The following is a 15616-nucleotide window of genomic DNA, read 5'->3' as shown; positions in this document are numbered from 1 at the left end:
AATAGAGGGCGCATAACTTCTTCCGGTTAAGAAATAAGGAAGTAACCAAAACAACAGAAAGGAACCGGTATATACTATTCATTCTTACTTCTCTGATATCATTGCAGCAAAAGCTGTCTAAAGAATTTGACATAAAACCAGGCGCGGATTCAGGAAGAGGAGAGCGGTCCTGTATATGTATATATGTATATGTATATGTATATGTATATGTATATGTATATGTATATGTATATGTATATGCATATAGATATATATAATTATTTACATATATATACACACACACACATATATAAATATATATATATATATATATATATATATATATATATATATATATATATATATATATATATATATATATGTATGTGTGTGTATATATATGTATATATATATACATACATATATATATATATATATATATATATATATATATATATATATATATATATATATATATATATATACATATACATATACATGTCGGTCATTATTGTAGTAAGTTTCATTAACACACACACACACACACACACACACACACACACACACACACACACACACACACACACACACATTTGTTAGGGGTTTTGTTTGTTTTGCACATCATTCCAGTAACGGGGCTTTGTCCTAAAGTCCAAAGGGCTGAATTTAATTTAGCTTAGTCGGTTGAGTGCTCGCTTGACATGCTTGTGTTGCAGTATCGAACCACCTCAGTGGATCCATTCAACTGATTGGGGTTTTCTTCTCGTTTCCACCAGTGCACTGCAGCTGGTCAAAGGTCGTGGAATGTGCTTTGCTGTCTGTGGGAAAGTGCATATAAAAGATCCCTTGCTGCTAATATAAAACATGTAGCGGGTTTCCTCTGATGACTAGACAACGTGTCAGAATTACCATATGTTTGAAATCCAATAGCCAATTATTAATTAATAAATGTACTCTAGTGGTGTCGCTAAACAAAACAAGCTTTACTTATCCAAAAGTCCATGTGACTGAATCTCAACCTATGTCTTATAGTGTCTATAATTCGTTACGTGAATGCCTTGCACAAAATAACCTTAGAAAGTTTTATATATTATAAATTTAGGTTGACTTGAAAAGTACTTTATTCATCCGGCTACACATGCACCACATCCCAGCCGTTAACGATATAATATGCTTAAAGGGATATTCCTGAGTTTGCTGCATTGTAAAATGTTTCCAACTAACAAAATACTTCTACGATTAAACTTACATATTCAATATATTGTCTTGTGTAAAATATCAGTGTCTGTATATTCAATGTATTTCTTGTCGTAATATTTGTAAGAAGCCCAAAATGGATTTTGTCTTCAAATAATTTCGTATGCACGAAAAAAAGTATTTTAGGAAATAAAATGAGATTTACGCTAGTACAAATATTAGAACGATCAGAAACACGTTTAATAAACATCTACTAATATGTTATGCAGAAAAATATATGTGATATGTAATTACAATCGTTAAAAAGTTTCTGTTAGTTGATTACATCTTTAAAATTGCAGCAAACTCAAGAATGTCTCTTTAAGTGAAAGCTAGGAAGGTATAAAACATGGGAGCATGGAACGTTTAGTAATTTAAAGTCTTACAAACGATCATAAATTAAACTTTCAAGCTTGCATGATAAGCGGTCGGTCTAGGATCGATCCCCGTCGGTTGTCCCATTGAGCTATCTCTCGTACCAGCCAGTGCACCACGACCGTCATATCAAAGGCCGTGGTATTTATTATCATGTCTGTGAAATGATGCATATAAACAAAAATATCCCTTGCTGCTAACGGAAAAATGTAAGCCTAGCGAGTTTCCTCTCTGAGACTATATATGTCAAAAATACCAAATGTTTGACATCCACTAGCAGATGCCTAATAAATCAATGTGGTTATTACTGATCGTTAAACAAAACAAACTTTAACGTTTTAGAAATTTCAATCAGTTATGCAAAATAGAAACACATCTTCAGTTGTAATGAACGTGTACATGCTACTTCTATCAACGGTTATTGTTAACTGGCACCATACAACATAAAAGTCAGTGGCGGATCCAGAAAATCCATTTAGTTGGGAATCCAGTGACATGAGACGGAATGCCAAGGGAACTTTGGGGGAGGTTTGGAAGGGGATCGTAAAACATGAAAAGTAATAATATAATAAAATTATAACTGTCGCAAAATTTAGTGGGGCGGCCCCGCTCCCTAGATCTGCCTCATAAAGTATTTCGCCATGCTTCTATTACTTCGTATAATAAACAGCCGAAACAGCAGCCCCATATCGATTTTATTATAACATGGAGGATACAATTTTGTTTATGGTTGACTTAAAACAAGTATGGGCTGGATTTAGCTCCCTTGGTTGAGTGCTCGCTTGAGGTGATTGCGTCGCAGGATCGAACCACCGTGGCCGATACATTCAACTGACTGGTATGTGCTTTCCTGTCTATGGGGAAAGTACATATAAAAGATTCCTTGCCGCATTAGGAAAAATGTAGCAGGTTTCCTCTGATGACTACGTGTCAGAATTATCAAATCCTTGGCATCCAATACCCGATGATTAATTAATAAATGTGCTCTAGTGGTGTCGTTAAACAAAACAAACTTTAACTTTAAAAACGAGTATAGCCAAATGCTATTTGAGAATGGTTTTAAAGTCGATTGATGTTGTTGATCTACTCTAAATAGATGGTTAAATAATACATATAAACCACGAAGTTGCTCTTACAAGATACATATTCACTTAAAGAAGAAGTCTCACAGTTTCATAATGTTGACCAAACTATGTTTCTTGTGAAGTGTAAAGATTAGAGCCTAAGCCTCGAAACACCTAAAAATAATTTCATTTACTACCATTAAAAAAAAAAAATATATATATATATATATGTGTGTGTGTGTGTGTTAATGAAACTTACTACAATAACGACCGACATTCTACATGTGACGCTACATTTAGAATTGACTAAGAACTGGGCCAAATTTCACAAAACACTGTAAGCCTAGTTTTGCACGTAAACGTAAATCTGCGACTAAACCACGATTTTTATTATTATTAAAAATACAGTAAATATAGTTAGGAGCCTAGCTTTCATATACGCAGCCGCGTACCACCTGAGATTACAATATATATATATGGGTAAATGGGTACCAGCTCCCAGGCTGTTATTTTAATGCATACATATTTGTGTACCGGTATTTACTTAAGGCTACTAGTATATTGTTTTGCATCATGAAATATACACAACTGCTAACGAGTCTCCCCTGGGTTGTCATGCCACGAGCTGAACAGTTCAGGCCCTTCTAAGGGCCCTATGGGCAACCTAGGGAGACATTTCAACACCATCTAGGTCCCTTAACGAGCTACTCTCGGCTTACTTAATTCCAAAACCACATATGCAGCTCCCTTCATTTCTATTTCGGCGGACCGTTCAAAAATGTGCACCATTTCTCTTTGGACTCATCCTTCGGGACTCAAAATTCCATAGCACCAAACCACCCCTCCGTCTGCTACCGATCACGGTAGCCAGTAAGGCCCCCCCCCCCCCCCCCCCCCCTTCCTGTCCTGGACAGAGGAACAGGCTGAAACCGACATCTGCGCCCAGGACAGGCGTGCGCTACAACATCTTGTTCTGAATGTGCATTGCCGGGCAATGGATTATTAGTTATAATTACATCATCCTTTTACGAGAGATTTGTCTAGTTACACTACGTTTATTGCGGCCGTCGAGTGACGGGTGTAATGATCGAAGGCGTTGCGGGCACATTTCATCTTGCTTCGTACTCCGAATCGAACATAGTAAATGTGTGGAATTTTGCAATTTATTGGGTCCTCCTTGCACTACTTGCTTCGATTAGCCTATATGGGGAAACATGTCGGGAATAATAATTCATTAAGATTATGACTTAGATGACATTACAGGCGCGGATACAAGGAGATAGTGCTGCGTATCCTCTCCAGGAAATTTGAAGTGCCCCGGAAAAAAGAGAAGTGTTTAGCAGGTGAATACAAGGAAGGAAGGAAATGTTTTATTTAACGACGCACTCAACACATTTCATTTACGGTTATATGGCGTCAGACATATGGTTAAGGACCACACAGATATTGAGAGAAGAAACCCGCTGTCGCCACTTCATGGGCTACTCTTTTCGATTAGCAGCTGTACATACCACAGCCTTTGTTACACCAGCTGTGGAGCACTGGCTGGAAATAGAAATAGCCCAAAAGGCCCGCCGACGGGATCGATCCTAGACCGACCGCTTTACCACTGAGCTACGTCCCGCCCCTCAGGTAAATACAATGCAATTTATTGGTTTTAAGTGGGGCACGTAACATCTTGCTCAGCTTGATAATTATCGTGCAAATAATATGTACATGCATGTTGGTGAACTTTTGCACTAGCTTGGCCATGATTTTATATTGAGGGGTAGGTTAACCATACGTGGGCAGTGCACCCACACTGTCCGAGTTGTTATGAAAGAAAGAAGAGTTTTATTTAATGACGCACTCAACACATTGTATTTACGGTTATATGGCGTCAGACATATGGTTAAGGACCACACAGATTTTGAGAGGAAACCCGCTGTCGCCACTACATGGGCTACTCTTCCGATTAGCAGCAAGGAATCTTTTATTTGCGCTTCCCACAGGCAGGATAGCACAAACCATGGCCTTTGTTGAACCAGTTATGGATCACTGGTCGGTGCAAGTGGTTTACACCTACCCATTGAGCCTTGCGGAGCACTCACTCAGGGTTTGGAGTCGGTATCTGGATTAAAAATCCCATGCCTCGACTGGGATCCGAACCCAGTACCTACCAGCCTGTAGACCGATGGCCTGCCACGACGCCACCGAGGCCGGTGAGTTGTTATGAAGCAACATACGAATACACACACACACACACACACACACACACACACACGTATATCAGGTAGTTGGGGACGGGGGAGGAGAAGTGTACTTTTCAAGACTGTTACACAGAGCCCATGGAATATATTATTTGAAAATGGGAGCGAATGTCTGAATGAAAATGCATATATTTGTGGGCCCGAACCTTCGGGGGGGGGGGGGGGGGGGGGGGGCATGGTTCGCCAAATATTTTTTGAATTTCAGGTGTTAAAATACGACATTTCAAGTCTTCTAAACAGAATAACGGGAAAGTCAAGTTGGAAGTACTGCTCAGCCCCCACCCCACCCCTATAAATAAAGTACTAGTATACATGATAGTACTGGTATAATACTTATCCTGCAATAGTGGCATGTATTAATCCTGTGGGAGACCCGTAAATGCTAATCCTGCCAGTGTTCCGCGACTGGTAATGCCAGGTCCGCATATTCAAATAATTAATGCTTATACTGTGCCTGCTAGTCTATTTTGGCTTTATGTTTTAGCACGTCTAAATTTTTAAAACATTTACTGGCATGTTGCCCGTGGTTCGATCACGCTATCATTTGGTGTGGTGATCTTATACTTACCAACACATTCTCGGCTGAAGTTGACACTACCATACGAACACATTCTTTAAATATTAAATATGCTGCCAAATAAAGGACCATCCTTAAAATACGTACTCCCAGTGGTGGGAGTTCGGGGTGCTGGGGATTACGTACAAAGTGTACAGAGGGGAGGGGGTCGCCGACAGAGAGCATTCGCCAAAATCTTTTTATTATTATTATTGGTGTAAAATGTGTGCAATCCAAGCTTCTAATGTTATCCGGTGTACTTTTCAGCATGCGTGGAAGATCGATGTATGCCCGCACAAGGGGTGGGGGTGGGGTGTTGGGGGGGGGGGGGGGTAATAATAAAATGTACAAAATGTGACAATGGGAGAAGATGGGGGTAAAACAAATCCAGGATTTTGTGCATATGTACTTTACGGATGTCTTCCACGTGCTTCAGTTACCATTTGTTTCGATTTCTAATTGCAACAAATCAAATCGGACGGTTCTGCTTTTAGTATTCGGAACTATCGGATTTGGTTTGCAACAACCAATATGAAAGGTGCTCAGTTCTCGAACTAGAATATGTTTTGCACTAGAATCTAGAAGACAACGAGGAATATATATTTTAATACATGTACTTTATAGCTTTAGTTACAGTTTTTACCCAACGTTTCGGTAGCACCCCGCTGCCTTCTCCCGGGGTACGTAATTCTATCTTGATCTGTCTACATATTTTGTTAGTTTCTGACATTTTATTTATTATTAGCGGTTTCCAATGTCACATATAGTTAGTAAAATTAATTATGAATCAAGGTCCGTTTTTTTGTTAATATTGTTAGGTCATCGCCCAATCAGTTTTGCAATCGAATATCGTCGGATGTGTTGGTTTGCGCATGCAAGATGACCTTGCAGGTAGGTCTAATATGATGGTTTTTGAAAAAGAAAACGGCCACACGATGTTTTCTTCTCAAAAATATATTCTGCAACTCCATTATATGCTATTATGAACATTCCAGAGTACAGTATATTGTACTAAACGATTTAGTAAATCACGAATCGGCCACAGTCCACTTCAATGCGTAACGACTGTGAACATGAGATTCTTCACCAGGTTGTTCGATATGTTCCGTACTACATACCTCGTCTGGATTCTGCGTATGATAACGCACATACGACCAGTACACGTCGAAACACAGAGACACCATGCTGTCGTAAAGCACGCGAAATCTCGTCGGGAGGAAGTAGAAGTTGATCAGCTGCGCCGGAGGCCACACGACCCACTCCGCGGTGTAGAGCACGCCCCCTTTGTACACAGCGTCCGATTTGATCTTCATCCACGTGGCTCCTTCCAAGAGGTTTAGAGTGACGAGGAAAATAACGATGTAGATTGGCGAACACACAAGCTGATCCAGCAGCAGTTTCTTCGCCAGGATCGACGCCGTTCTTCCCGGGAACCACTTGTCTAGATACAGGTACCAATAATGCACCAGCGGTCCGATGAGAAATCCCGTGATGGCGACGTGCGTGGTTCGCTCCTTGTTCCAGCTGTCCAAGGTCTTCTTGTTGATCTGGTACTGCTGCTGAAGGACGTCGCCAGAGATGGACAGACTGACGGAGATCCCGATGTTTGTGTAGAGGAGGTTGCGTTTCGAGAAGAGTTGTCTCCCGCAGGCGCTGACAACTCGTGGGATGGGACGAGCTACTTTAATCAGCAGTGCCTTCGCCATTCTTGAGCAGTTAATCTGCCAACGAATGGATTATTAATATAACGACACCCCAGCACGAACAATAGGCTTATATCAGCTATCGGGTGTCAGAGTCCATGTCGACGTCGTCATGAGATGCATGCATGGGGTTCGTGTAAGACTCAAAATATTGTTTTCTCCAATCATTGTTAATATCATATTAAAAGAAACACAGGTTAACACTGACGGTTCTGTCTGTTCTGTCTACTCATTAGTCCTTCTGGAGGGTTTATTTGTGATTGTTTTGTTTTGTTTTTGTTTATTTGTTTGTTTAATTTGTATTTGGGTTGGGGGTTGTGTGTGTTTTTGTGTAAACAATGTAAATACACACTATTCTTGTAATTGTTCACGACACGTTCTTGACAACACAGGTACTATTAGTTGGTGTAAGCACGTTAACATGTTTCCTTTCCAACACATCAAGATGCCCTAAAAATAAAGCAAAATTGTGGGTTAATGCAATGTATATGTCATGAATGAGCTGCAGATGACATCATTTAGCCTACACCGAATGCGCACGACGCGTACTTTTAATATATTTAATATGAAAATGCACTGCAGAGAACTTAGTAACTGCGGCTGGAACGCAGCTGGTGTAAATGCTCCGAACGTACGCAGCTGACGCAACAGACGCCAAAAGCTGAACCGCATCCAATGTAAACGGGCGCCAACAGCTGTACAGGCTAGACTAGATGTGGTGCATGCGCGCGGCCCGACTGTTGTGTCTGATGAGTCCTGTGTGCGTTTTGGCCATATACACCATGTACAATTAAGTATTTCCCATATATGATTATTTCAAACGGTAGTCAAAGATTATCGCGCTAATACAACAAGAATCCTATGTTTGACATTAATTACCTTTACATCGATCATTTTCAAGCTACCTGATAAAAAACCCAACCCCAAAAACATAAACAAACAAATAAAAAAAACCCCACACCAAAACAAACACAACAAACATATTAATCGCCAATACACACACTACAGGAAGAAACCCGTCAGGAAATAGCCTACTTATTTAACCGGAACATTATTGAAAAAGGGTGCTGTCGGGTTTCTTCAGGGAGTGTGTGCATTAGTGATTAATATATGATTGTTGTTATATTTGAGCGACGATTGCGCAGAATGTATATATAGATTGGTCTCCAGAGCTGATAACTGTCCAAATGTCCGTCTAGCTCTCTTACCGTCTGAGTACTCCCCCCCCCCCCCCCCAAGTTCGCGAATATGAAGTTGTTTCTTATCAGTCTATAACTTGAAGCACCGTCTGATAATATAAAATTTTGTAGCCCCTCCCACCCCCGACACTTTTTTTTATAACACATTTTCTATTTTTTTTTCTTGTTTTCTAGCACGCACTCTTGCAAACAAAAGCTAAGTGTTAAAGTCTAAAAGTACCCCCCCCCAAAAAAAAAAAAAAAAAAAAAAAAAAAAAAAAAGTTTGCCAGTGTAGTCAACCATTAAAAAAAGTAAGTGTTTTTGCAATAATAATAATAATAATAATAATAATAATAATAAACCAACTAATTTTTGTGTCCAATTTAGAAAACCGTCAGCTCAGAAATAAATAACTCGTACTCGTAGTAAATTCCATAGTATGGGGGAGGGGGAGGACTAGAAAATACTATAGTCTTTAGTATTATAGATAATAGACGGACATTTGAATGGTTATACTCGCTTTCGCTTTCGGTTATACTTGAAAGCGATTATTTCCGTCTAAATGTCTATTGGGATCGATTATATTCGTCCAAACGTCCGTCTAGCTCTCAAACGACTGAGGCTAAGCTCAAACGAGTCAAAGCTAAAGGCCAGGGTGGACCTTATCGGTCTGGAGGGGTGGGCGCTTGAACACTTTTGTCTTCCTGTTAACAAAACACATTAAACCAAAAAATAAAATACTTGACAGCTGAATTAGTCCAAATCAGTCCTAATCCCATTCCTTGCACTGTGATTCTAATCAAATCATAACCAGAAAATCACCTTGGTAAGTTGGTCCTTGCAACGTGATGTCCATTACACTGATACCGTTTTTTGTTTGTAGACTGTTATCGTTTTGTGACTTTTGACAATTTGATCAATGCAGTGAGGCGTAGCAAGACAAAATATAACAGAGAAACAATCGAATGCAGCTCAGATTTGGGTACCAGTCTGATTTCATTTCCGGTTATATTAAACACCCGAAAGAACCTCCAAAGTTCCGAGGGGTTTGATTATATATCTTCTTTCGAGTACACGTTCGTTTTTATATATATGTATGTATGTATGTATGAATATCTATATATTGTATGTATGTCGAGGTTGACTGTTACATACATAGATATTAAAGAACTGGCACAGGGGGTAATTAAATCATTTCTGGCCTACAAATTGTCCCATGCCATTGCTGAAACTCGAACCTGTGGCACCGAATCGCCCGCAAATTGCAGACTAACCACGATGCGCTCTGAGCTATTGAGGCATCCATAAAAAGGATGCTCTTTAACTCAACCACATGCAATGGGCCTATAATCTACGCGGTCGATCCCGCTTACTTGCATGAAACAGTGGGCAGACCTGGCACTGGCGAGTATGTATTTATGTATGAATATCTATATACCGGGTATTGCATGTATGTCGAGGTTGACTGTTACATACATAGATATTAACGCACTAGACAATTTGTGAAGCCAGAAAGGATTTAATTATCCCCTGCGCCAGTGCGTTAATATCTATGTATGTAACAGTCAACCTCTACATACATACAATATATAGATATTCATACATCAATGCATACATACATACATACATACATACATACATATATATATATATATTTGAGAGGTAATGTTACTTTAATGATGTTTGTACAATATAGTTATGTGAAAATGAAAAAAACAAAAAAAACAACAACAGACAAACAAAATATAAAATCAAAAGAAATATACTAGTAATCAATAATGAGATTGATCGATAGTCCGAGTACTCCGCCTTTCGAGAGCTAGACGGACGGTTATGATCGCTCTTTTATAACCGTCTAAATGTCCGTCTAGGTCACGAACTGGTCGACTAATTATTACTGACTGGTTGGTTGGTTGGTTAGTTAGTTGTTTTGTTCATTTTAAAAACGTGACGTAATACCCAGTATAGGCTGCATGGGGAATTCCATCCTCTAGGATCCACGTTCGCAGTGCCTCGTGATCAAGAACATATCTCACGGGCGTAGGAAGGTGCCAGAAACACACACACACACACACACACACACACACACACACACACACACACACACACACACACACAGACACACACACACACACACACACACACACACACACTTCGTTACAACGACCACGTTCGTTCCTGGGTCACTTTGTCGTTATATCGAAATTGCCGTTAAATCGACTGGTACCTACTTCGTTTACAAAATGTCATAAAACTAGTGGACTTGATTGTTCGAAGTTAATCCTTTAATTGAATGACTAAAAACTTATGTTCAAAAGCAACGAATTCCCAGTCTGGAGCTCCACGCGGTAAGACGTGTTTGTTTCGCGTGTGCACACTGCACGTGCTTTCGTGTGCTCGACTTGGGGGTCCTACATTTCGTTGTTTTTGTCAGCGAAATGAAGTTTTGTACTGGGATGTATGCGGCCATTGGAACTAATTGAACGCTGGGACGCTTCTCGTTTCGACAGCCTGCACCACTAGGTTGGATTATTTTTAAGCGAGATTCCTTGCCTCCACGTCATTTCTCCGTCTGACTATGTCGACTTGTTTTTTCGTGACTCGTATGACGGCCATTCTGCAGAACGCCACGGTTGTTCGTGTTTTGTCTCTACATGTCCGAGCCTGTTCTAGCAGCACTGGAAGATTGACCGCCCCACTCTAAGAAGAAATAGGAAGCGGGGTCGGCCCCTTCTACTCTTTTCTAGACTTTGCTTTATAGTGATACCATCTCGTATCCTCCGGAGTCGGGCCCCGTCCGCACCACTATACCAAACCACGACGGCTGGACTATACCCGAGTCTGATACTCTCTCTCGTTCAGACGGATCCGGCTTCTCAAGATCTGTATTTCAGCACAGCACTACACCTTCAACGTCTATCGACTGTCAATCTAGGGGTTTTCTTGACGGGATGCAACCCATCTCGTCCCTTTAAGCTGTGCACACAAACGGCCTTAACGAGGCCACTCGCGTGGACATATCGATCGGACTTTAAACTTTTAGATCTGCGTTCAAAATGTTATGTCGAAATTACTTCTTTTTTAAAATATTATTAAATAGTCCGATCCTCTCTTCTTTCTCTTATTTAATTTTGGACTGTCCTTCTAAAATACTCCAAATTATATAAATATTCGGCCGAGCAGTCAATTCTTTTTTTTTTTGGCTTGTAACCTTTTTTTTTTTTTTTTTTATTCTATTAACTTTTTTACTAATTGCTAATTTCAAAATTCTGCCCATTTTCACCCCCTCCCCCACTCCCTCCATCCCGAGTCAGGCCACCGATCTTATCGGAGGTCGGACTCGGGATGGGCGTGTTCGAAACCCTAGTGGTATATGGGCACGTTAAACTAGTTATCATCATCATCACCAAAAGCAATACACGTCTAGAGTTAGCCGACATCGGTAACTCGGACATCATTGTGACATTGTCTGTTCGCGACGAGATCAAGGATGACAAATGGCTGCGTGTACTGCCAACGTGCTACGGTGTCTGTGATTATGTAGTGTCGTTGTAAAGAGGTGTTTTTAGACGTCGAGTGCACGTTTGTTCCTAAGTTGTTCTGTCGGTGTCGGAAGGTGTGAATTCCGGTGTAATGAACAGAATAACATTGGTGTACATTCGTTCCCGACAATTTGTGGTCGGATGGTGTAAATGTCGTAGTAACGACGGTCGTTGTAACGAGGTCTGACTATATACAAACCTCCCAAAAAAGACCCTCTGTAAAATGAAATTCCTCCAAAACCGGACATTTTTTTTACGGTCCTTTTTTGAAAATCAGTGCAGAAAATAACCTCTCTAAACCGGATATATAATATACTGAACAGCATTGAAAACGCACCACCAGTTGATGATAACAAATGTGAATGGGGCGTATATCAGCATTAACAATATCAATGAATAAGTACCGTACTACCTTATAGACCATACATGACGACGAATAACTTAAAAAAACGATTGCTTGAACACTCCATGAAACACAACACCAAAACACAACATATTACATGCATAGCATGAAAAACGTAAATTGAATGTGCAAATCATGTTGATTGGGGCTATAAAAGATGGTCTATGAAAAGCCACTTTCATTTATGAAGTAGTCTTTGAGGGAACGTTAAACAAGTGATGGTAAGGTTGACAGCTGAGGACGTGAACGTGCCTTAGGCATGCTTCAAGTCGGCATTTTGAGTAGTCATTGCACAGCGGTTTAGATGCCACTATTCAACAATCACTAGACTCTACAAGAGATACCAGCAGACAAGAACCACCAGGGACCATCCACGTCCAGGCCAACGACGTGTTACGACACCACGACAAGATCACCATATTGTTTGCCTTCATATTCGTGATCGAACGCTACCAGCCGCCAGGACTGCAACAAGTGTTCAAGGTCGACGAGGGGTTATCAGCGCAGACACTGTGCGTCGCCGTCTTCGCTCTGCTGGGCTGCGTGCTCAACGACCATATGTTGGATCTATCCTGACTGATCGACATCGAAATGAGCGCCGATGTTTGGCAGAAAGGTATCGTCATTGGAGATTAATACGTTGGCATGGTGTGCTATTCTCTGACGAATCCCGTTTCCATCTAAGGAATGCTGATGGCCGGTTGCGGGTGTGGCGTACGCGTGAACGTTTCCACAATGACTGCCTTGTCCAGACGGATCGATGCGGTGAAGGGAGTGTCGTGGTTTGGGGCGGGATCAGTTATCATCACCGAACAGCACTCCATGTTTGCCGTGGCAGAATGAATGCCATTTATTACCGGGATAAAGTCTTGCAAAATCACGTCATTCCCTTCTTTCATCAGCATCGGGATATGCACACATTTCAGCAAGACAACGCCTGAGCGCACACAGCACGTGTTAAAACACAGTATCTAGCGAACAATAATGCCCCTTTGCTTGAATGGCCAGCACTGTCCGCTGATTTATCGCCAATTGAGTATCTTTGGAATTACCTGAGTCAACGCATCTCACGTCGTCCACAAACGAATAACCTTAGAGAACTGGAAAACGCACTACAGCAGGAGTGGAATGCTATCCCCGAGAACACTATTCGCAGACTTATCCGGTCGACGAGAAGACGTTGTATGGCTTGTGTTGCTGCAGATGGTGGTCATACGCGCTATTAACGTTTCATTGTAATCCCGCGTCTTTCATACGTAGATGAATTGAAACTAATCAATGATTGTGCATCCTTTTTTTTGTTGTTGTCATTAACAATAATCCATCTATTGCTGTTCACAACGAAACGTTTATTGCTCAGGTATTCTTTTCGAAGTCCAAACATTTCTTGGTGGTGCGTTTTCAATGCTGTTCAGTATATATAATATACAATATATAAAAAAAAAACATCGCTGCTGCTATAAAGTGGGGGGCACATGCTTTCTTGTCACACACACACACACACACACACACACACACACACACACACACACACACACACACACACACACACTGGTCCCTACGCCTGTGTATCTTATGGTTAACTTAATCTGGAACTGATACAATAAAATGAATTGAACTGATCTAAATTAACCTTGAGAACATTCTTGTGCAATCTTATTAAATGCATCGACGTAGCCAGTCACATCTACTATTTTCCATCCACCTTATATTAGCCTGTATTAACATTCGAATAGGATATACTAGGGTGGTTTGCTTGGGAGCCACGACGACCACCGTCCACTGAATCCTGGATATGCTAGAGTTAACATGATATTTTCTTGTGCATTTTCAAATTTCCCAAAATATGTTGGGGGCATGACCCAAGGCAACACACATGCCCTCCCCACCACCCCACCCCAACTTTTATATGTGTCCATAACACAACCCATACAGTATGTCTGTCCGCCCTCAATGGGAGTGTCCACACATTGTACAATCTTGGCAACACCCGTGCCTACGCAATCTAATTAAAATTAGCTCCACTATTATGGTAGACCAGTAGAGCTAATTTTAATCAGACTTATGCCTACGCACTCACACATCCGACTCCAATGCTCCTAATAAAGAAACAAAATACTGATTTTAAACATAATATCAACCAAGATATCTTTTCGACTTTGCAAGATGATTGGGACGTTGCGGTCACGAACAAGCTTCATTCTGTCACCCCTGCGCGTGCTGTAACCTCACCGTGGTGCAGGGGTGTAACATTCTCTATGAGAATGGCAAATACAGCACAAACTGAAGTTTAGAGTAAAAGTCAGTATCTTATCTGTGATATTTGTATTTGTATTTTTTCACAATTCTTTACACTGTTTTTATTTATATCTTGAATTTTTCTGTTGATGTTGATCATCACCTTGTTTGTTTCTATTACCATAGTTTGACACCCAATAGCCGATGTAATTTTCGTGCTGGGGTGTCGTTAAACATTCATTCATTCATTCATTCATTCTGTCAAGCCAGTCCTGAGAGAGTGGCAGTCCTCTTACAACCAGTGCAGGAAGAATGAAATAGTCTTGTCGCGTTCCCGCATATTTGACGCCTACATTTATTTTAACCCTCTAGTGCCCAAGTACTCAAAATAAGTACCAAAAAGTATCATATTCATTCAACTTACAGGTGTTAGTGTACATTGAACACTTTAATGTTGATTTTTTAATTTTCATAAATTTGTATGTACTTTTAATAATGTAGCATATCTGCTACATTGTGCATATATAAGGAAAATGTAGCATATACGCAACATGTTATTAACCTTGTAAAATACATTATTATGGAATATATCTATAGCAAAAATAAACATTGGAGTCCAAGACCATAAAATGAAATATTTTTTGTCTCAGAAACTTGATAGAAAGTTGCCTCCATGCTCTTTTTTTTAAGGAAACGTTTGTCTTCGTGCCCCTCCAACTTGCCTTGGTGCCCCAACTGTTGTTATTAAACAGAAGGCAACACTTGCCTTGCCCACCAAAAATAGAAATTCGACCCCTGCACTTCACCCTCTGGACAACATTTTGTCGGTGTGCCTGTCACCTCCTAACACGATTCATTGACAATATGGATGCCGTCCCCTCCCAAATATATAACCCTGGCTAGGACACTGCATACGCACCCCACCTCCTACTTCATTGGTCCTCATAAACAAACAAACAAACAAACAAACCCCCCCCCACCCCCCAAAAAAACCCAAAACCAAAACAACAACAACAAACAAACGAACGAACAACCAAACACTTACCTCTATTGATATAGCCTATCCACTCAACATTTGAAAAAAATATTAAT

At 40.5% G+C, this 15616-nt stretch overlaps 1 protein-coding gene across 3 annotated transcripts; it reads right to left on the bottom strand.

The window, feature by feature from the left end:
* Positions 1 to 6057: 6057 nt before the first annotated feature.
* On the bottom strand, positions 6058 to 15589 carry LOC121388253 (mpv17-like protein 2). 3 transcript variants are annotated; one of them, XM_041519524.1, is made up of 2 exons: positions 15570 to 15589; positions 6058 to 7612 (listed from the first exon to the last, which is right to left on the bottom strand). In XM_041519524.1, the coding sequence occupies exon 2, from the start codon at positions 7163 to 7165 to the stop codon at positions 6488 to 6490; it is 678 nt and encodes a 225-aa protein (XP_041375458.1). In that variant the 5' UTR covers positions 7166 to 7612; positions 15570 to 15589; the 3' UTR covers positions 6058 to 6487. The 3 variants fall into 3 exon arrangements, with proteins under 3 accessions (XP_041375458.1, XP_041375456.1, XP_041375457.1); XM_041519522.1 differs by lacking the exon at positions 15570 to 15589 and adding an exon at positions 9164 to 9255; XM_041519523.1 differs by lacking the exon at positions 15570 to 15589 and adding an exon at positions 9083 to 9103.
* Between the last annotated feature and the right edge of the window lie 27 nt (positions 15590 to 15616).

Source organism: Gigantopelta aegis, chromosome 14 (genome assembly GCF_016097555.1).
Source record: "Gigantopelta aegis isolate Gae_Host chromosome 14, Gae_host_genome, whole genome shotgun sequence".
Classification (NCBI taxonomy): Eukaryota; Metazoa; Mollusca; class Gastropoda; order Neomphalida; family Peltospiridae; genus Gigantopelta; species Gigantopelta aegis.
Note: the sequence above shows the minus strand (reverse complement) of the source record. Positions and strands in the feature narration are given on the sequence as shown.

Coding starts and splice junctions, on each gene's coding strand:
- LOC121388253 (XM_041519524.1), bottom strand. CDS start 7,165: ATGGCGAAGGCACTGCTGATTAAAGTAGCTCGTCCCATCCCACGAGTT.